Genomic DNA, 25,259 nt, shown 5'->3' on the forward strand with positions numbered 1-25,259 from the left:
GTCCACCCACAGTTATATATATAAAAGAGATTCAGCGTAATCGGAACTAATTGAGGCGCGCAGCGGAAATTAGACCGCAATTAAAGCATACGAGCGAGAACACTATATATTTGTGAGGAGAAAACGATCAGGTAGTTGTGTGCACAAAGAAATTTAATTACAAAGTTGTTTTGAATATTAAGATAAATGTATAACATTCAACATCATTTAATAAAACAGGATTATTGGATTAATATAATAATGTAATATGAGATAAAATAATGTAATATGTAAAATAATATAATAATGATGTAATAATATTGTAACAGAGTGCCAATCCTTCGCACAACATTATGAAATTATTGTTTTATTTTCGAGTTTTACTATCCACCACTTCGTTACGAACGTCTGTCAATACGGCAAGTAGTAAATTGGCTTTACGAGCTTCCGAGAGCGAGAACATTTATTCCGATATTGAGCAAAAATATACGACCAGCTTTGCTGTTTGCACCCTAACGAAACGATCTAAGCACTTCCGTTATTTCTTCCCTGAGCTTCCCGGAGTAATCCCCGTAGATTAAACATCTTCGTGCTCTGAAATTGCGGAAAATGATCTTGGCAAAACAGAATGCTTTATTTATATCATTACGTTATACGTTCAAGATAAGTGAAATATATATAAAAATTATTTTATTTTCTAATTTTCAAGGAGGATTTTTTGACTAATTTTTTATAAATCTCAATAAATGCCACCAATTACTTAAATGATGCTATGATCAACAATTGTAATTATCTAGCATTAATCTGAGATATTAATAGATGCAATCGTAGATAATTGACAAAATTTATCATTTTGCTTTTCCTCGTGAAACAAAGTAACAGAGAATAATATATTGTAGAAAATCACAAGGATAAACTATAAACATTTTTTAGTAAAAATATGATGCAGATCATTAAATAATATTGCATTAACATCTTTTTGTTAAATGCAACCTACATTTAGAATATAATAAGAAATAAAATTTTCTAACTTTTTAAAAGATAAAAAATCTTTCTTATAATATTATAAAATCTTATTGTTGTATTATATTATTTTATGTAATATAAATATAATACAATATAATGATAATATAATTTTAATATGTTATAAGTTATAATAGAGTATTATATGTACAAAAAGAAAAACTTTACTTTTCCTATATAACGTTCACAAAAGAGCATAATTTTTTCCAGCTAACATTCATACAATATAATTACTCATAAGGTAGAGTAATTTACTGTAGCGAACTAAATTTAGGACTATTATTTAGAATCCCTTTGCTCCCGACAACGCGACCGTACTTGATGACGGATGGCCATTAATTATGTTTATATCTTATTTATTAACGCGTATATGGCTTTCACTGACAATGAGTGGACCCACTTCTTATCTCCGATTACGGTTTTATTATATGAATATCTCGAAGACAAAGGCGCTCTTCGTGTCATTAAGGGCGGTAAGTACTTCGAGGTTGTGAATATCTCTGGCAATATCCTCGAGAGATGTGTATATATGTGTAAGAGGAAGCGTAATGACATGCTTCTGTATATGGAACACACATGTCCTCGATTATTCTTGATTACGGTGGACATGTGTCAAAACATCTCTCACCCTCGTTTAGAAGCGCATTCTCTTTTGCATTTTTTCTTATCACCCTCCAAAATACATTAGTCTTTGTTATTCTTCATAAAGAAACGTAACTTGATATATATATAATATGTTAGTCACTTCTGTCAATTATCTTTTATCTTAATATCCCTTTAATATGATTCACTAAATGATCACCAGTCAAGAATATATTTAAACAATTAATTGTGCAAATTTATTTAGATAAAACGATACTCGAAAAATCAGCCATAATTTGCATGAGATTTTTTATTAATATTTTTTAATTAAGTTTTTTTATTATATTATTTAATTATTGACCGATAAAACTTAAACATCGTAATCTTTTTTTATTGCAAATCTATTTATTTTCGATATATTTTATATATGTATAATCGTGTTTATGAATCGTTTAGCCGCATACACGTTTGTTCAATAATCAAACATCCAAAGAATATTTACAATCTCAACTGATCTCATATTTTCAATCTGTTTGATTTTTCATTTGATACTTCCTTAAATATTTAACACATCATGTAATCACATTTTGCATAATAAAACAAGTTAAGTCGTTTTTTTAGAAAGTTAAATTATTTTGCATAACAGGTCAAAAGCGTGGCGTTTAAGGATAGATAAATTGAGTTCATAAAGAGAGAAAAATATTTCTCATAAATATTTGAAACTAGCAACCCGACAGAAAGACGACCAATTAAGAAGGTATTTTATAACATAAATATGAAGTATCTAACAAAATTATTAGCGAATGTATGCTTTAACTAGACTCGCACATTATTTTATTAGTAGGTCGAAGTTCTAGTGAAGTACACAAAAATTCATCATTTATGCACACGACATTTCTGGGTCAATGCCGATTGATGGATATCGATTAATCACTATACTTCGTTATCAAGTAAATATCTTCATGTGTCTACAATAGCTATATATATATATATTAAGCAGATATAAAAATATCTCACTAAAGTATCTATTTTCAAACTGTGCTGACAATCTTTTTTATCAAAATATTATATAATCTTTATTTTATCGATTAACATATTAAAAGCAAAAAAAAGAAAAAAAATTTGTAATTGTTTCTTTCAGTGAAAAAAAATCTAAAAAGACAAAATATATGATTATTCTCTTTTCTTTTTTTTAATCTATATAATCTTTCTTCTTTTCCAACGTGGTCACATAAATGTTCCAGAATTCCCATCAGTGAGCTAAGTTAAACAAAGATAGTCCGACAGAAATTTACTGCCAATGAAAATAACACGAGCAAGCCTTGACAAAGGGGTGTGTTCGCGAATGATTCTCATAGGCGCGGCGGTTCATGAAGATTACCTATTCACTTTTTGCTTCTTCCAAAAGCCTCTTATCAAATCTCCCTCGTTACTGAACTCCTGCACCATTTCTAAATTCTTTCATTCTATCGCGAATCCCGCGATAATCGCTCGCTGAAAAATTGATTGAACTTAAATCTGAGAAAAAGTCTGCGAACTGCACAGAAACACGCATGTTAATTAGGAGAAATTTTAATTGCTTCAAATAGTTTTAAATATGCTGTAGATACGGTAAAAAGAAATCTGCAGTTTAATAAAATTGTAAAGTAATTTTGCTTGGAGAATACATTAGCATTTTTTACAATTTAAACATTATTAATTAAAATATCCTTAATGCTTCGAATGTGATTCTTAATATATTTGCATGAATTATGATAATTATTAATATTAATATTGAGATTGAAGAATTATGTAACATTGACAATTTAAAAATATTCACATTGTTGGCACTATCGATATTACATAATTTAATATCAATCAATATCCAGAAATCTGTAGTGTTTTTTTAGATTTATTTCCAATACCTAAAATAATAAAGAGTTTAATAAGTAATAAGTGAGATCCGAGAAATTGTTCTGTATGTTACTTTAATATTTCTTAAAGAGCAGATATGCGATAAATGAGAAAATCAATAGTTGCCTAGCTCCTGTGTAATTATTTTCAATTTACGAGACGCGCAAATGGTGACAATCTCGTGATACCGCGATCGAAAGTTTCACTGAACGAGAGAAGCGCAGCCTGCGTATCCAAGTCGTAATTCAATTCCTTCTACCATCATTTTCCATCTCCTCGTTTTCGAGCTAGTCAACTCTCTAACTCCTGCTTCCAGAAATTCCGTCAATTTTCGACGAGTTCTTTCGCTCGTTAGAAACAAGAAAGTGCGGCTAATCCTGCGAGGATTGCGTCCGCGAATATCTACTCCCAGGAGCCAGACGTAATTAAACAAGTTAAAAGTTCGGCTTCTCTACGTGGCTCAGAGAGTTTCCGTGCAAGAGAAGCAATATCGTCCTGTCACTGCACCGGTTTCCATTCACCATCACTGAATGAAACAGAATGGACAGAACTAATAGCTTCACGATCCGCAAAGTCTATTTGTCGTGACTTTAATTAGCACTGCAAATAATTTTCCATTTACGCGTCTCAACGGAAATCATCAAATAAAAAGATAGTAAATTGTGCAGGAGTATAAAAAAAAAAATTGATTGTAATATATACGTATATAGATATTGGATAAAAGTCCCGATAAAAAAATATATTCCAGTGTATTTAAATTATTATCTTAATATTATAATTATTGCATTGCATTAATAAATTGTATGATATTTAAAAATAAATCTTTTTAATTGTCTTTTAATTTGCAAACATTGACTAATCACAAGATATTAAAGACAATCTATTATTTGATAATTTTACATTAATATTAATCGTATCGTAATGCATATTTATAGAAAAAATATGATTATTATATGCATATATTATTTTTAGTTATTTTAGTTATTTTAATTGATTGTAATATATACGTATATAGATATTGGATAAAAGTCCCGATAAAAAATATATTCCAGTGTATTTAAGTTATTATCTTAATATTATAATTATTGCATTGCATTAATAAATTGTATGATATTTAAAAAAAAGTCTTTTTAATTGTCTTTCAATTTGCAAACATTGACTAATCACAAGATATTAAAGACAATCTATTATTTGATAATTTTACGTTAATATTAATCGTATCGTAATGCATATTTATAGAAAAAATATGATTATTATATGCATATATTATTTTTAGTTATTAACTAAAAATTAAAAATACTAAAACTTTCAGAATAATATATATATACACAAGCACAAAAATATATAATGTTAAAGACATTGTTATAGATAATAATTCCACTTTCCTCTATGTTTTCTGTTGAAAGGAAGTTGTCTCCAAATTAGCTAAATAACTCGTATATAAAAGAAATAAAGGGTGAAAAAACATCCCATACATACATATAATACGTTCGTTATCGCTCTTTCATTGTACATCACATTTTTTCCACTCATTTCAGTAAAGAATTGTACAAAAATAATAATGCGTACTCGTATTAGTAACTTAATGATGCCTACAATTATCTGAGCTTCATCATATCTCTATAAGCTTTTGCATTCCTTTTCAAGCAGCCCGAACACTTGACCTTTGATCCTTTCCCAGAAAATGGAGCAGACTGCTGTCTTAACGATGACTTATAACTTCTATTTTACAGATATCAGCATAGAAGAATTAAATTTGGATTATAAGAATAGATAAATTTACACAAATTGACATTTTAAAATTTTAAAACGCCTAATCAGATTAATTTTTAAAATGCAAAACGATGGGAAGAGTCAAAGTGCCGATAAACTCTTAATCCTAATCTTAATCGATATGGATTTTACAACTGCATCATTAAATAGTGACAAATTGTATTAAATTAGAGAGCATTTATGGTTTATGGTTTAGTTTTTGCTAAGAAATTCATATTTGAGATATTTTCAAATATTTATTTCAATTTATAGTTAAAAGAAATATATATATATATATATATATATACAATGCTAAAAAAATTTAAGAAATATATATAGTTCAAAAAATTATTAGATTTTATTCATAGAAATCTTTCCAAATTTTCCAAATGGCTCATTTAATATTCAGTTCTGTTCTTTAAAAACGCCGATAAAAATGATATCGGTATAATGTAGAAAAGTCAAAAAACAAAGATAAAAACCGCAAAAGCAATAACTGTAAAACGAATAAACCGCAAACAAATCAGGATGGACGAATTCAGGACGCAGATTAGAGTTACGTTGTACAAGAAATAAATATTCTGGAGACTAAATTAAATTAAATATTCATATTGAAATTATACGTATCACACACTTTTTCATTATCCAATAACGAATAAATATATTTTATAGCTTAATTATAATATATTTATAAAAAAAAATAATATAATTGCATATATAAAGATTACATGTATATATATTTTTGAGAGTTGATATATTAAAGAATTGAGATTTGCGTGAGAAAAACTCTCTCGATTCTCTATTACAAAAATCTCAAATTACCATTGTCTGAAGCCGATGGCAAGAAAGAGGTCATGAGGAACGAAGGACGTTTCTAGGTAGAAGCGTGCAAGTGAGAAAGTTTACCTCGGTATCTGGAAGGCGATTTCGTCAAGCGAGTCGCTAGGTTGCAGAGGTGCTCGTTCAAAAAGCTTGCTTGGTCCTCGATGGACCCGGTTGCAGCATTGCATGGATCCAGCTGTCGGTTGGGACTGGTCCGTGTGATTGGTCCCAAGTTGACCTCCCTGGCTGCCTCTGCCACGTTTCTGCCGCTTCTTGCGTACTTCCTCCGCCTGACGGCGCAGGTTGTGAAGCCGGAAGAAGTACATCGACATGTCTGCGCTCATCACGCGAGTATTCGCGATCATCACGACTGCTCGTTTATTCGATTTTTTTGCAAAGTATTTTAAACGAAAGACAAGAGCAACGCCGCGAATGGTAATTAATTCTTTTTAGGTCAAACGAATAATAATCGATCCTCTATAATCTCATATTAAATTATGATTGAGAAGAGGATTGATTACATTATTTGTATAATTTATTCAATAAAACAGAATTCCGTTTTTATATCAGGCATTTTTCAATTTATAATTCAAGATATTACGTAAGAGATAGAATCAAGATATTAAATAAGATATGTAGCAATCTCTCCAACACAATGATTTATAACTTAGAAAACCGTCATATATTTTTATGTTACATCCACTTTCTGGACTGATAAGACAGAAACGTCTAACGCATTTCATAATTCCGCTTTAGTAAACTGAAGTGCTTGAGTTGATGAAAAGTCATTCACATAAACGTAAATTTCAAGATTCGTCTAGCTGAATTTCCTTGCTTGTAATATCAAAATCACAATAGCCAACGTGGCCGCTGAAGATTGATATTTATCCTTATTCCTTCAGTTCTACGGTTCTATGTTCAGTTCAGCAAAGTTTATGCGAATGGCTAAGGAGTTGCTAATGTCTAAACTTTAAATGTAAGTTTAATAAATTTGCATTTGTGGACATGGAAGAATTAAAAATAACTTATCTGAAAGAATACGTATTATAAAATCTATAAAAACTCTTTTTACATTTAATAAAAGCGTCGCGCGTGACTCTTACTTTTTGTTTAAAATACTCGATAAAAATTAAGAGTTACACATTCATAAAATTACAAAGATTATATATTTATAAATACAGACACACACATGTAATGCATGTACAATAATGATCAATTGCAACACTATTCTATATTCCTTTCAAGCATGAATAAGACTATTTATGTACACCACATATAAACAAATTATAATCCTATTCGATATTAATTGCACATCAATTATTAATTAAATATTTTTTTTATAAATCGAAAAATATTTTTTAATTTGCTAAATAGTTTACTAAATTTTGAATATATATTTGTATGAAAGCCTATATTTAATAATTATATAAATAAATACAACATTTGTAAAAGAATTTTTTTTAATATTCCTGATTACGCTGTTATTGTGTTTTCATAATATTATCGTATTTCGCATTGATTACATATTACGTATTACCAAGTTTTATGTAAGCGGAAAATAAAGAGAAATGAATAATAAAAAATTACACATAAATGTACAAAAGATTTATACCAACACATGAATTATTAATTGATATTATTCACAGACAAATTCAATAATGTAAAAATGGTTAGCACAAGTTTTTTTAAATCTAAACCATTTCATGCGTTCTAAATGAATAATAATCAATACATAAAAATACATAAATGTTTATAACATGGTTAATCGATTCACAGTCATTTAACTGTATGACATCATGCAAAAGACATGTTTCCATGCGCATATGTACAAGTAAGTATATCACGTTTGAAATTATACCCAAGTATATATTTTTAAACTATACGTGAATACCTAGACAATCGGTAAACAATATCAATTATTAAAATAAACTATTTTAGTATTAAATAATTGATGTATGAATATGATGGAAAAATATAACAGATAATTATAACTATGTCAAAAATGTAAAATTAAATATTATCTATATTACATATAAACCGAAAAAATGATATTAAAATCTAAAAAACAGTAATATTATATATCATATATCATATATGATTTTATTCTGTCGAAATAGCGCTTTGTACAATATTTTATATTGCAGCTCGCAATCTCAATTCATTAATAATTACAAATATTTGAAAAAATTTACTTTTGCATATAACGCAAAAATTTTTTAATACAAATATTAATACAAAGAAAGGAAGAAACAGAATACAAATCTTGATTTAAACAGCAATTTTCAAGAGAAATAAATTTCAAAGTAAATATAACTCAGTTTTTACAGAAAATATAACACATACAAGTAATAATAAGCCTCTTGAAAGATCCCATTAGAAGTTCGATCTTGAGCTTATTTCGACAAAGCAAAAAGAAATTTAACTAATGAGCTCTCAAGGGAAGCTTAACTGCCTGTCCTCAGGTTGTTAGTACACTAGTTTGAAGATCACAGAGCTATGCTTCAATCACGATGAGTAAATTCAATTACGAGTTATTTTTATGTGAAAGGAATTTTACATGAACCATTATTGAGATTCTAAACAACATTAAAAGATTGTCGATTCTTCTGCTTTTCTTTCGTATTTATTTCGAACTCGAAATATAGAATACAATTAGGGATAAGCTTTAACATCTTATGCACATAAGTAAAAAATCGTATATTTTTATATATATCCAATATGCAATATTAAATTTAAGTTAAAGTTAAAAATTTTTATTATTTTTATATTAGTCTAATGCCTCGGATATAATATTTCAACATCGAAATATGTGTCTAAAAAATGTGATATATCTTTTCTGAAGGTTCTTCAATCGCAGTCATCGTAAAACTTGCGTAACAGAGTAGCTTCACGAAAGTAGAAGATGGTGTTCGAGGCTGCGTTCATCATGCTGCAAAGTAAGAGGGTAGCAAGAGGTGTAACCCTACCGGCCTAGTGTAGTATCGTAAATTCATGTCTGCAGCTACCTTCATTTTGACCCACACGAGAGTGAGGAAGTTGCATAAAACCTCGTTCTTCGTTTCCACAGCAAACAACAGTTTTACGAGCGCTGGTCTTTCAGACCTTTTATAAATGCGGCCCATACCATTTTAAGCCGGAACCGAGTAAATTTAAAATTGCAATCATAAATCAAGCTATCACGATAAATAAATTGAGACCTATACGACCTATCTATATGAAAAGAAATTTAAGTTGGAGAAAAATGACAACTTTTTCCACTTCATAATATCATAAAATATAAACGTATATTGAACTAACCTCCATAAAAAAAAGATATATAAAAAAAGGGCAATCTTATCACATGAAAAATATATATTTGTTAATCTTAAAACAGATAAAAGAAACTTTAAATAATTTAAATTTCTTTATCTAAACAATATGCTTAATCAATGTGCAGCAGAATATTGAAATAAATATATTTCGTAATTGTTTAGCGTTTCCTTTAAAATAAATTGAAATATATTGTCAACCAAAATCGATAAATGAAACGCGTCGATCACAAAAGTGTCCTCTTGACCATCATCAAAAACAGGTTGCAATTTAGGTCAACTGTCAGCTGATACCTTGAAGCCTGATCAATATTTCTCGTTTATCTAGACACAAAAATTCTTTATATTAATATCACGGCAATTAAAGCGATTGTTTTGATCTGTTATATCCGATGTCATCCGGATATTTAAATAACGCTACTCGCTTTTCCGACAGATTGCACGAATTTGTCGACACTAGAACTTAAATGGATAAGGGTCGAAGATTCAGGAGACCACTAAGGAACTAATAAGATTTCAACTTATCGTCCATCTATATGCACAACTTCAATAAGCAGCGAAGCGCAAATTCTAGATTGGATTAAGTCATTTCTATCTGCACCAATCATCGTTCAGTCATACTTGTGGTATGTACACTATGTGACCTCATTCTCGGAAGCATCTTAGAATGTACGACGCTTAAGATGCTGATGGCTGCAGATTTATTTACACTTAAAAGTAGCGGCTCAATCACTTCTCCGCGCCCTCATTTTCTCAATTTTATATATTTATCCACGCTTTTTCCCGCACGAAATGTTTCACGCTGTGTTGAACTGAGATATTACCCAGTACTCCACACGAAGAAGCAACTTGACGTAAACAGAAAATGCTACACTTCGGGGCCGATCAGAAGAGATATATTTCACTTAAGACATAAATATTTAAACAGCCACATTGAATAAATAAATAATGTTCGTCGTACAAATAGTCGAGTAGCTAAATGCAATAACAGGAATGAACAATCAAAATGAATCAGATTAAATTGGAAGTTTCACAAAAAAAAATTGAATGATTGCGTATAAATATAACTAGTTTCTGTCTTTCATTCGAGGGATAGTAAAAGTAAAGTAAAGTGAAATAAATAGAACTGTCTGTCACACTACGAGTTCTTGATTAAAAATCTCTTTCACTCTTCGCTACAGAATGTCCCAGATTTGTCACGCATCCCCTTTAATTACGAATCTTTTGACCAATTTGTCGACTTTTTAAAATTTTTATTCGATATGATTCTATCTCGCATTTTTTAATATTTATAGAATTAAATTAATTGAGACAAACTTTACTTAAAATAAAAAAAAAAGTAAAATTTCATAAACAAAATAAAACTCGCTAACATTTTTATATTTTCAAATCACTTATATTTAAATTTTTATATTTTTTAAAGAGAATTTTGATTAAATACAAATCTCAAAAATTAATTAATTTCTATTTTGTTATTTGTTTATTTAATTGTGCATCAATAAAAGAAGATAGTCTGAATTGCTAATATCGTATCTTTTTATTAATAAACTGATAGTAAATAATTCAGAAAATCAAGAAATGTTTAATTTTTCATAGCATTTTGTATATGCACATTTTAATTTATATAGAATTATTACGTAAAATTAATAAAAATGTTAGAAACAATTTCAACAATTTGCATACAAAATAAAATATTAACTTAATAGTCGCAATTTATATATTAATTATTAAATTTTGTATATTAAAAAACATAATAGCATGTGACTAAATTGCAAAAATTAATAGTAAGTAGGAAAATATCATATAAAAATATATATTTATTTAATAATAAAAATAACTATTATATTATTTTTATCAAATAAAAAATATATATATATATATATATGTGTGTGTATATATATACACACAACTTTATTTGATAAAATAATAATTATATTAAAAGTATATAGTAATGTGTGAGAAAAAGTATTTCCTCCTTACGCTGAAAATTATTTGTCCGAACAAAGTGATATGAAGTCGAGGGAAGAGACATAAAAGAAAAAGAGAAAGAAAAGGAAGAGAAATGTGAAAAAGAGAGAGAATGAATATGCATCTTAAAGATTCACCTCTTTTAAGGCGCGACAGGAAGACAGTAGTAAACTCGGCGTCAAAGGCGCCATAGATCGTTAGTAATCAACGCGCAATTATCTTCAGTATTAAGCAATTCTAATTAAACTAAATTGCCTTCGGATATCGGTCATTCCCTTGTGTTGGAGAATAATGCATAATAATGAAAGATGTAATTATCATCTATCTTACCAATTCGCAATTAATTTATTAGTACAAATAATAATTATTTCTATGCAAATAATCTTTTTCAAAAACATTCGTGAGAATGTGTACTTCATAAAAATAATTAATTCAAGTTAATTATTGAGTTATAAAATTCTTTGAGTCTTTCTTATTGTATTTACCTCTATTTTTCGAGCTTAAATTTATATTACTTTTGACGTTTTATATTATACAATCAATTGTATGCTAATGTCACATATCATTAATTTACTGAATAAAATAATGACGAATGTTGTCTCGTCATAAATTTTACAATAGAAACTGTGTCAGGAAACATGGATAATGTTCGTTTAGCTAGGTCTATTCCAGAATTTATTGGATACAAGCAGGATGGTCTCTGGAGAACACACTGGCCAAGATACAGTATGATGAGTGTCAAGAGACCTCTCTGACACCACTAATCTACAATACTTTTATAAATAGCTCGGAGAATTTCAAGTTGCACTTCGTAAACTGTGTCATTTTTTAAATTTCCTTAAAACGATTATTACATTGTTTCAAACTTTTGAGTTTATAATAGAAGAATTATTGAGATTATTATTAAAAATAATTAAATATAATTAAAATAAGTAAAAATAACATAAATTTACGGATGACATATTAATTTAAATAGTTTGTTGTATACATTAATTTTTTTAAGAAACAAACCATCGACACAGAAATTATAATACAAATGATAAACTGGAAAATGTTAACATTGTTTAATTTTGCTCTTTCCTGCTTTTTGCTCTCTTTCTCTCTTTCATTCATACATATGTTCTTTCAATATGTAACCCACGCAACCTCCATTCAATATGAGCGATAAATCTTCAAAGTGAGGTAAATAGTCGAAAATTGCTGGTATCGTCGACCGTAAATACATCCTCTAAAATTAACTCATCTGTTTTCAACAACTCTCAGCACGAAACTTGTTTAATTCATTTTGATTCAAAATGTGTTTAATTCCATAGACAAGAAGAAAAAGAAAGAGACGATTAAATCTCTTTTTCGTGATCTAAAAAAATTACGTAAAATTAACAGAACTGTTAATATAATTTTAATACAATATGTATTATTATTGATATAAAAAAAATTGCAATAAAAATAAATAATAAATAAAAGAATGATATTAAATAAATAATGAATAAAACGAAAAATTAATATAAAAATAAATTAAATTTTAGTATTAAATAAAAAGTGGATCAGAAAAATAAGTCTTTATTATTGTATAACATCTAATATACTATATAATTTAAAATATTGTGACAGTTGTCGTTAAATAAGTTAATGTTGATATCTATTATCTGTAATTTTATCTTATATATAATAAATAATAATAATAATTAATAATTAATGTTGTAGTAGAAATTAAATTAATATCATCAAACTTAAAATTAATAATCGTCTCTTTTAACAGTAAAGGTAGATTTATCTTAATTTGTTTTCTCTTTCATAATTCAATATTAATCTATATCAAAATTATAAGTACATATGTATGTATATTTAAAATATTCAAATAACAAAATATTCAAATATTACAATATAAAAAACTAATTTCTAGAAATATAATGTTATCTTGAATTTTTTAATAATAATGCACAAATAAAATATAAAATAGTAAAAATAAAACATTAAATAATTAAATAATTCTTAATTAATTATTTCTTTTATCTTATTAATATAAAATTTATATAATATAAAAATTTATTAAATTTATTTAATAAAAGAAAATAATTTTCTTAAAATTTTTTAAAAATTTATGGAAAAAATATTCTTCCATACGACTGACCATACTAATTAGTAGAAAATAAAAAGGTAATTTTTATAAAAAAGAAAATAAACTTAAAACAATAAATTTGTCTTTGTAATAAATGTGTATATATATCGTAGAATATTCTACCAAAGAAAAGAAAAAAAACTAAAATTGTGTAAATAGACATACCACCCTGCATCCCAAGTGCCATTGCAAAGACGAAAATGCAATACACAAAGTGCATTCCGCGAAAGCTATTTGAGTAGATTGATGTGTTCTTTTTGTCATGATTTCAATAGAAAACTTCTTTTCAGAGCAATCTTTTCAAACCTTATACTGCACTCACGTGGTATACTTTCATAAGTTTAAAATATATATATGTTTGTGTATATGCATATATATCAATAAATAACAATGTTCAATTTTATAATTTCAATTATATAATATTAGTATCAATTATTAATAGCTTTTATAATATTTTTTAATTAAACATAATTTTGATGCAAATTTTTATAATTAAAAAATTATTTGTTTCTTTAATATCATATTTCATATTTACGATATAATAATATAAAAATGCAACATAAACTGTGCAATGTTCTATTTAATGTCAGTTGGATTGTGCGTAGAAAAAATAAAGTTGCAAAAAACTTGACTGTTACACTAAATTAACGCGCAGCTGCATATTTAAGTGTCAGCAAAATTCTGATCCTTTTAATATACAAAGCAGTTGTCGGCTTACGCAATATTTAGTCAGCAGAAATTAACAAAGAAAAACAGATTATTTCACATTTTTATTCCATGTTTTCTGTCGCTTTCTCGTATCCGAAAATGACATTTCGATCTAATTATCGTTTTTGTCGTCACAGATAGCGCGAACTCTGGCCTTTCATCTAATTACATCGGTTACACGATTCTGAGTCAATGCTTTACAGCCCCGCGGCTTCAGTCGTGAGAGATGTGTTATATATGACAGGGAGAGAGAGAGAGAGAGAGAGGTCGGATGCTGCAGCATTTACGTGTTCGAGTGCTTTCCTGTTTTGCGTACATGCATCGAGAGCATCGTGATAATGGAAGGCTCTTAAGGTATATTGATAAGCGAACATCATCTCCACCGAACTTTCCAATAGTTAGATCTCCGAGAATTGAACTCGAGAATTTTATCTGCCATAAATGTATACTATATCATGATTATTCAGAATTATTCATGATTATTATTCCTGTATAATAATACGCGTAAAACGAATCAGATATGCTGAATATGATGTAATATAAAACGAAGCCACGTGCAAGAAACACATGCCACGAGAGAAAAAATCTGATACATAATTACAACAATTTAAAGAACGTTCTAATTATTCCTCTGCTTATTATTTTACTCGCGGGTATGATTCTGAGAAATCTTCAGAGAAAGAATCTTTCTCAGAAGAAGTATATTTATTTCTCTTCTTTTCTTGCATCTATTACTCAATTTTATTTTTAAGCAAATCAAAATAAAAACTAAATATATTTCATATATTTTATATTATGTATGCCAATATGATTTATATAATATCATATGAGTTTTTAGCAAGAATATAATATATAGTGCCAAAATAAATTATTTTATATTTAAGATTTAAATGTTTTAATAAATTAATCTTAAGTGCGCAAGTGTGCACAACATAAAATATTTTTATATATTACTTCGGCATATAAAAAATATAGACTTTAACAAATAATTTATTTTAAATTGAGAATTAATAAATTCTAGTAATTATATATATTTTTCAATTTAGATTCAACAAAATACTCAATGTCAAATAGAAAATAGAAATTTGTTATACTAATGATCTAGCTATAACATATTGTATTTATAGAATATATATATATATCGAATATAAAATTGGGATGACTTTGTACCTAAAATTCACGTGTATAATTGTGCAGTCTGATTACGTAATTTAAATTTAAAAATTCGTCATGAGAGCCCTTTATATCCGCAATGTGCGCAATGCGGTAAATGTGTAGTAATCGTAAATTCTAAAAGCAAATGAACGTTGGCTTGCTAGTTTGTCTTTTAATATTCGTATAGTTACGAGAAATGCAATAATTAAAAAACTGTCAAGAATTAAAATATTCTTTATATAGCGACCATAGATTAAAAGAGAAAGAGCCGTAATTGTTCACAGACAAGTTTCGTCCACATTCTTCTTGTGCCGCAATGCAGGAGAGCGCACGTTGTTAATACTAGTCACTGCAGCAGTAGCCGCAACGCGCGTGCCAATCTGATGTATGTGATTCTACATATATGCTATTTCATCGATAATATTTATATGTAAAAATTTAAATACACATGTTTTATATCTCTTCGTTCGATATATTTTTTTATAGAATTATATCTTAATTTATTACGTAACAAATTTATTGTAATATTACGTAATTTTATGTAAATATCTCAATTGCTGTATACAGTAAAAAATATAGAAAAATTTTCTTCAAGAGATATAAAATAAAGCATAGACAAAAATGTGTAATTGTATATATATAACATATACATTTAGTTTTAAGTCACATATTTAATTTTGTTATAGTCTTCCAGCAACATTCTACATTGTAATAAATCTCAATAATGATTAAATAATGCTACAAATTTTGCATTATATCCTATTAAAATATTTCTAGAAAATATTTCTAAAATATAACTAAAAGAATTGATCTGCTTCCTTATCTAATCGAGAAATATCCATAACCATGAAGTAAAATGATATATCTAAAGCATGCTCACCAGAGAAACTATTATGACATAGTTGAAAAGAATGTTTACGGCGAGGATTCTAAGCTTATCTTGAATTGAACGTACACGGAAATATGGTAGAATATGGCAAACCTCCAAAACACAATATCTCTTCTAGTGTGTATATTTTTCATTAATGCACAATATAAAATAATCACGATAGCACCAGAGAAAGATTTCAGCATTTTACTCGCAAAAATGACATTTAGAAAAATACTGCACACGAGAACACTGTATAATGAACAACAAGAATAATGTATAAGTAAACATTTTTCAAACACTTTTTTAAATTGCTCAATTCAATAATAATTTCTCACAATAATTAATTATTAATTTATATTTACTATGTATTTTTTCAAATACACAGAGTTCTATTTTACGTTTCTTATAAACTCAAGAAATATTTAACCGACTTTTTCTTTAGAAAAAATTCATAGGAAACTATTATTTATCACTATTTAGTACTTTTACCTTTACATTAAGTATTTTAATTATTTTAATTTAATATTTTAAACTTTACCTCAAAACATCTCTATAATTAAAACATTAAATTAAATTAAAATTCCAGAAAACTAAAAAATTCCAGGAAAATAAAATTCTAAATACATTATAGACATTGTTTTTTTATATAACAAAAACGGAGAGATTTTTTACACACATGTATCTGTAACCAATTTCTAGACCTGCCTATATAAATTAAATTAATTTGAATACTTAAATAAATTAATGATGAATTACTGAAAATAAATTAATTTCGTATATTTTAAAATATCAATTATCTATTTGTTAAGAACGTACAAATTAAAATATTTATGTAAATTATTTCTTTTACTGCGCATTATGAATAACGTAATATAAAATAATGTAAAATAATGATTTATACATAGATGCACATATACATATGTGTAGAAATTAAAACTCTACTTGAAATATTTAATTAAAAATATTAGAATGTATTTATCAGTTCTACAAATTTAAAAGATAAATAGTTGACATATTTTTATGTTCTATTTTAAGTAAAATCGGTTTACGATCAATTTAGTTGTAAAAAAAGGATTACACATAGCATGCATTGCAAACACACAGCGACAATAGATTCGATGATCAATCGTCATGTCATCATCTGATTAATTAACGATTAATTATACTCGATCGCATGCTACGTCAATGTGGAACATCAGCACTTACACATTTAAAACATTTCGTGCAATACACACTGTAAACTGTGCACAGTACCTGCCGATCGTTTCACACTTATTGTTAGCACTTGAGATTGCTCTAACGGAGCTCAGGCGCTTCCCTCGAAGAAGTCACCTCGGTGTCACGTGCCGATGTATTAATAGCGACGATTTACACGACGCTATTCTCAATCGGGTTGTTAAATCAAAACGCGATCGAAAATGTGCAAATTCGGATTTTTGATTGTAAATATTTATAAAATATCTCGGTTTTGCGATTTTTCTTGTTCCCTAGTTTTCGTCCAGGTAATTGACTAGTTTTCGGAGAATGGCCCCAACAATAATTAGATAAAGTCACGACAATATGTGCCCTAAAGATTGTTCAAGTTGATTTCCACATTGTCGAATGGTTTTCCGTCAAAGAAATATCATCTTTTCCTTTTGGTCCGTTTGTTGTATTCACGACGATTGATGTTATAAATAATTCGACTTTCTCGTATCCCAAACGTACGCGTTATCTTTTGTTGATTACAGAAACGATTTAAAACAGTAACTCTGTTTGTGAGCAAAAGATAACTGCAATGAAGAATAATAACATTATTTCAAATGCTGTTCAGCAAAATAAAAATGTCAATCTTATAACTATTCTTGTAACTATTGAACTATGTGTTTGAAATAAATAATTTATTTCTTTCTTGTTAAATACTATGTAAATAAAAATTTTTTAAATATAAATCGCACTATACTATTTGTCTATGTTAAAATACATGTTATTTTGTATCAGAATTAGCTGACTTATATAATAATTTTAAATTATATTTAATTATAATAAATATTTATTACTATAATTTTTTCCAATTTTAATAATTTTAATTAAATATTATATGTAATAATTTAAAAAGTTTTTGAAAAATGTTTATTTGTATAAAATATACTTAAAGCTAGCAAGTATATACATATATTCAAACAGTATATTTATTATGTTGGAAAGCTCTGCTATTTTAATTTAGAATTAACAATATTTGATAAATAAACAGAATGCATCTGTTTAAACACCACGCGAATGTTCGTTTTATTTAATCGTCTCAAAATGACAGTAGCCCATTAAAAACATGCAATTTAATCGGACTTATATTTTGTAATAAGAGACGAGAGAGAAAGATGATAATATTTACTGAAGCAATCAACTAAAATAAACGATAAAATGTAATATATTTAATCTCTTTCTCTCTCAAATCGATAAAGTGGCGCAAAAAATAATGCGTTCTTAATTAAAAATTGCATTTATACTAATCATTTTTTCCAATTGATGTAATAGATATTTCAAATATATCAGCGTGGTTGCCAATGCAGTTTCTACGCGATGCACTTAGCACAGATACAAGTGCCTATCTCCGTCAAAGGGTAGATAGTTCAAATGCAGTTAAAATAATATAGAGTGAGTTGAGCTTCTGAAGAGGCTGGCATGTAATCATAATGTACCTAATTTAATAAAAACTGCATATGCATCATGAGAAAATCAATCAAGTGTTCCATACACTTTATTACTATTCATGAAATCGAGGAGCTCGAAAAGTTCGGAAAATGTTTATAGCTTATAAATCGTAGATTAAAGTATCAGCGGTTTCTAAATAATTAAACCTCTAATACCGTAATATTTTATTAGGAAACAATTAAGGCGTAAATAAATTTTTTAAAAATAAGCGTTAATAATTGTAAAATCTTCTCCACGTGAATAATTTAAAGCAAATTTAATCCCATGGAATTTTCTATTATTTCGTATTCTGTTTGAAAATTACAATCGATGGACAAAGAACAACTCTGGGAATACTTCACATTGTTTAGTTACGTTGTTAAATTTCGCTCGAGAACAATTAAATAACGATTTAACACGACAAATTGTGCTCACATAGAATGACATGCAATATTCGGGAAAATATAAACGTATTGCAGAATTCTGTGCGCGTTCTGTTACAGAAACTCATTTCAAGACGGAAAGAGATTGCCAAAGAACTAATTCGTTGGAGGAAATTATAGTCGACTGACACATTTTGATCGAGACTTCTGATAATTAAAAAATCATTCTTTAAGAAAAGCTTTATAAACTAGTTCAATATAGCGATTAAGCGTTCAAAATTGCAATCTATAAATATAACCGTTATGATTTTTGATAATTTAAAATAAAAAAATTCATTTGTTTCAATGTATTGCGTCGATGTTATTTAATCGCATTATATGTTATATATAATATTTCATATAAAATATTTTTCGAAATAAATTTTTAAAAACAATAATAATAAATTCGAAATTTTTTATATGTTGGATGTTTTACACACTCTCTTAATTCTATTTAAAGATTATTATTTAAGTTTAAAGACGTAGAATTCTATTTGCATACTCCTCTACTAAACCTTCATATATTGTATACCGTGACCAAAGTAGCAAACTCGACTGGCCTTTCGCATTGTTATCGCAACAGTTGCAGAAAATAGTAAGAGACTGCAAAGTTTTTCACGCATTAAAGAGCTTAATTCATCCTCAAAGAAAGTTATCGCTTTAATTGAGTCGAGCAATCTCGATAAAAAAAGCTATATAATTAATTACAGATTTTCTTATCATTAGTTTCCTATTCAAGCGATCTTTGAAATATCAAATATCGCGTATATTATAAAATCGCATCTTGCAGAATTAATAATTGTTAGACTGGCAAAATTGATATTCAAACGTTTAAGAAAATAATTTGATACAAATTACTGAAACGAAATATATTTTACGAAAACATTCCGTTTTATTGGTATAACCAATACGTTCTATCTGACTCAACAAATCTTCCTTGCAATATCGATGCGCTTTCATTCAATTTATACGTTTATTACATAAAATGCATAACATTTCAAGATCTTTATGAAAATAAAAATTTCCAAATATAATATAATATTTAATATATAATAACAATGTAAAGCAATGGAAATAAAAAATATAAAAATTAATAATTCAAACATTTTATGTAAAAAAAGATATGTATTAAGCATTTAATATATTAATGATATAATCTTAAATTATAGTCTTATTACCTACTGCAAAAGAAAAAAACACATAGATAAAGCGCAATAAAAAAATTATATAATTTCTAGTATATAAAAATATATAGAATTTTTTTCGTCAGATACAGAATGCGTCAAAGAAAAACATAATTGCAATGTCGTATAACTTTCTCTGTTTTTGCTTTTTGAAATAAAATGGTCATTGAAACAATCAAGAACCACGAACATTAACCGCGAAATACTACAGGAATCAAAAATGAAAATTATTATAGCTATGGCGATTTGTGTTTTGTCATATCTCCGAGAGGATTTAATTTATTGCGAGCCACTTCGAATTGATCAGATTACAACGGAGAGGGAGAATTGATTTGAGAACATGAAGGAAATGAAAGAGCAGAATTTTGCGGCGAAACATATATATATCACTACAATAAGACATGTGTCCTGAACAAGGTTTGCGAATCCAATAATGGGGTCAGAACCCAAAAAGGATCGGAAGCGTATTAATCCCTTAAATTTATTACTAGAAAAAAGAAAGTTAACAGTAGTTTTACGTATAATAAAAAAGTTAGCGCAAAATTAACTGTGCGAAATTAGCTTAAAAATGTTCTGCTTAACTTTCCACATTTGACTTAATATGTTAAAATAAAAATGTATGTCGCGCGCATATTAATTTAATTTTCTAATTAACCTTATCGCAAAAACGGTTTAAACTTATAGTTTTTCTTTTATAAAATACTACGAAATATATAATAAAAGATAAACATTTGTTTGTAAAAACATGATGAATTATCTGATTTCATCCTTTGTTTATTTAATTTTAATATATCTGATGGGAAGAGATAATACCTGAGCTTCTACCTCTTGTGATATCCTGATATATAATAAACATGAGCCAACTGTGTTAACAAAATTTTAACAGTTTAAAGTGGAAATTCTATCAAGAGTCTGTAAATGTTCTTTGATTATTTGCAGGAATCAGATTCGCGTGGCTATCTAATAAAAGTTAAACACGACAATGATACGATTTTTCAGTAGCATCATTACCTACTTGATTACGTCGCCTAATAACTGTCTACTAACTTAATATTGAACGAGATCGCAGGAGCCAGGAAATATCCGATTAATTGAGAAGCTTTTCATTCAATCCTGCTCCTGTCATAGAGAAAACATCCCTGCAACGACGTACAGTACTTGAATGCTTGTGGTATCAAATTAAAGTCTGAGTAGTTGCTGTTAGCAAAAATAACAACGACTACAACCTTTAATTAAGCGATATTGCACGAAGATATCGATTTATTCGTTTGCAACATTTTCGCGTTTTATATATTTGTATTTTATATTAAATTTTTCCCTCCAATAAATAAAATTGCTTTTTACTGTACACGGAGAAAGATATTAATTATGAAAGATTATGTTGGCAAAGGGCGCTATATTGTTTTCATTATATTACAATATACATATACATATACATATAATATATTTATATATCATAACTCTTGAAAATGACGAAGCAAAACGTGGCAATGAAATGATCCAATATCGTAAGAAAATAATTTTTTTGCAGTTTTTTCACGCCAGATTGAATCTAACGCAGAATTTTATCGATAATTAAAATATAAAGAAACTTGTCTGCAATAAAAATATAAAGAATACTAAGAACGTAGAAAACGATCTCACGATTGAATTCACAGATCGAGTGACGTCGCTTGGGAAACCTTAGACGAATCGATATAGCAGAAACGGATTTCATTTTCTCGCTCAGATCTGTTTACGTTACAGGAGAGAGTGAGTTTATTTAATTCCACCTCTCCAATAAATTTCAAGAACGATCGAAATGAGATGCTGCATTCGATTGATCTCTCGAACGCTCCAGAAACGGAAGCAGAAATGATGCTTATAACAAGTTTAAAAAGCAATAATACGTAACAGTTTAAATATAGGAAAAAGAGCAACTTCTTAGATGTTTCTTTGTCGTTTGATAACGATGGCTCGATAATATCTTTTTTAATATAATTTTAATATTTATCCTATATATCGATCATTAAAATGTTTGTTAAACATTTGCGGTTGTTAATAAAATTAAATTATGCTGCACTCAATTTCTCTCTCTTCTTGAATCGATTACGTTATATTATTAAAATTAAAAGATTCTTAATACTATAAGTAAAGTATAGCTGTTTTATATTTATAAGCTCTTAAGATCTGCTTTTAAATTGAAATATAAATGTAAATGTTATATTACTTAAAAACTGTATTGTAATAAACATATTAATAGGGAGAAAAATAAATTCATATAATTTAGAGAAAAAAATAAATTTATAAAATAAATTTAATTTAACTTTTAAAATTATTATTAGTATATTAAATTATCTAACTTAAATCAAACCTTTCATACTTTTATAATATCTTACAAAAAAATGAAATAATCAAAACCTTTTATACTAATTATTGTGAGATAATGATGAACATTACGACAATAATGTATAACGTTAAAGACGTGTAAGTCTCTACATTATATTTCATTAGAAAAAATAAAATTTAATATATTGTTCACTTGATATACTGCTGTTATATTTCGAATAGAATTGCTTCAATTGTAATTTGCATTATACGCAAACGTGTCAACAAAGAACATTTCTTTTATCGTAATCTCGTCGGAAATGCAGGTAGCGAATTAATATTCAAATCGCCCGGATGTATGTACATTAATTTGGCAATAATGGAACCTCGAACTCGAAATCCGTTACAATCTCGGTACAAAGCTAGAATTGAGGGAGGATTCAATTATTGTGGTTATGTAATGGCGCTGCTTGAACACAACTCATGAATTGTCATTTGAAGTTGATTACAGCGGATCGGTCAATCCGCTAATTTACATACTTTTACATACGGACAGATAAAATTGATGGATCCTTAATAAATCAGATTTGACGTGCTTCTGAAAAAAAAGCTTTTTTTCAGAGCTAATTGCGTAAGGGAGCATCAACAAGCGTGATTCGATGAATAGATCGACATATTAATGACGAAGCTACTATATCTGCATGTAATTTCCATGCAAATCATGTTTAATTTATGTCTAATTAAAACATTGTTAAAGCCAAGATTTCTCTTCTGTACGAAAATTAGGAATAGAAAATATATAACATATATAGTATTTAATTTGTCGAAATAATAATTATGAAAATTCTATTTCAATATGTATAATAGAATTAAAATTATTGTATAGACTAAATATAAATTGTAGAATAAAAATTATGTAAAAAAAAGCAAAAAGAGGATTTGTCTACATTAAGATCGACATGTTGATAAATATGACTGGATTTTAGGCAAAACAACAGATTGTATCAAATTGATGTAAAAAGAAAAATATAAGTATAAATTTTCAGATTTTGACATTTGTGATCGATTGATTCTAAATAATATAGCATTTCACGTAAGACTAGTATGTAGTACAATAATGTATCTAGTGACATTTTAAAACTGAAAAGATCAATAGCATATATTCTATAATTTATAAATACAAAAATAGACATTTTATACACGTGAAAGTAAAATGCATGAAATGTGCAAAGTTAGTTGAAACTAAAAAATGTTTATCAGTGTTCAATTAATATACTTATTATTTCACTAATAATTCACTTTTTTCTGATGTTGTTGTTTAAATTATTAAATAAAAAATTGGTTGTAATTTATTTGTAGAAATTTGCGAAATACAATATATATTTTATGTAAGCTATAATATTCACGCAAATGTTATTGAAACTCACGAGAATCGTCAGATACGTTCCTCAAATCTCGCAGATTGAAAAGCAGACATGAATCACGTGTAACAAATCAGTAAACGCATATCAGTAAATCGATTATTCCGCCGAGCGTTTGTTTTCCCTACGAATTTCGGGAATTTCACGTAGTTCTGATGGAACATGCAAATCGCGATCTACGTGTGAATTGTAGAGCGTTCGAAATACAGCATTTACTAGAAAATCAAATTTTGTGCGTAACTGCGAATATTCATCAAACACAAATATATAGGTATAATTTTATAAGATATACATAATTCTTTCATTTACATTGTTGCTAAGATAAATAATAAAAATTCTTAAATATGTTTTTTTTGCACATCACGTCAAATAAGTAAGAATAAATTCGATTAAAAATAAAGTGAATCAATACATAACTATATTTAAGATCTAGAAATATCCTTAAATGCCTTCTTTAGAAAGGGCATAATAATTGACAAATTTTTAAAAGATTAAATGCTTTTTTACAAATTGTTATACCTAAGTTAAAATGTTAAATTTCTTATAGTGTCAAAGAATATTTCCAAATTAGAATATTTTTTAACAAGTTATACAATATATAAAATCTACACATAAAGTAGCAACGGATATTCGAAAACGATTGTGAACTTTTCGTATTACAATCTGCTGTTGCTCTCTATTTTCGTACTCGTTAGTTTTTGATGACTCCCCTCGAGAAAATATTTTCATTCATTGGATGTAATTTCCTGCTACAGAACTCTCAAAGCAACTTTGCGATAAATTTAATGACCGACCAGATTTTCCAGGCAATATCGAATATTCTACTGCTACAAAAATGGCTATAGTTCAACATAATCATGAATAAGTCGCGCAGATTAATCGTATATCAATCGAAAAATATTGCAATCAAATAGCAGGAAAAGGAAAGAGATCGATGCAAAGAGAAAAAGAGCATTCATAAAAGTACTGTTCAGAAATATATAACCTTTTGCAGAAGTGCCAATTACTGATAATATATCCGCCCTCAAAGATATTCCGTCGGCCTCGTTCTTGTCTGTCCGTTATGACAAGATTA

At 27.6% G+C, this 25,259-nt stretch overlaps 1 protein-coding gene across 13 annotated transcripts in view; it reads right to left on the bottom strand.

Moving 5' to 3' along the window:
- Positions 1-25,259, bottom strand: part of SLO2 (slowpoke 2) — a 158,917-nt gene that overhangs the window by 84,070 nt on the left and 49,588 nt on the right. For 3 of the 13 annotated variants that reach the window (XM_029309214.2, XM_029309210.2, XM_029309208.2), the window contains exon 1: positions 6,136-6,561. The exons of 5 other annotated variants lie outside the window; for them this stretch is intronic. In XM_029309214.2, coding sequence (XP_029165047.1) covers positions 6,136-6,416 — 281 coding nt within the window. In that variant the 5' untranslated portion in view covers positions 6,417-6,561. Of the gene's footprint in view, positions 1-6,135; positions 6,565-17,434; positions 17,983-25,259 lie in introns of those variants that run through there. 5 more of the 13 variants (XM_085481677.1, XM_085481676.1, XM_029309217.2 and 2 more) reach the window with 5 other exon arrangements.

Source organism: Nylanderia fulva, unplaced genomic scaffold (assembly GCF_048542155.1).
Source record: "Nylanderia fulva isolate GAGA-0341 unplaced genomic scaffold, ASM4854215v1 Scaffold19, whole genome shotgun sequence".
In the NCBI taxonomy this organism is placed as follows: Eukaryota; Metazoa; Arthropoda; class Insecta; order Hymenoptera; family Formicidae; genus Nylanderia; species Nylanderia fulva.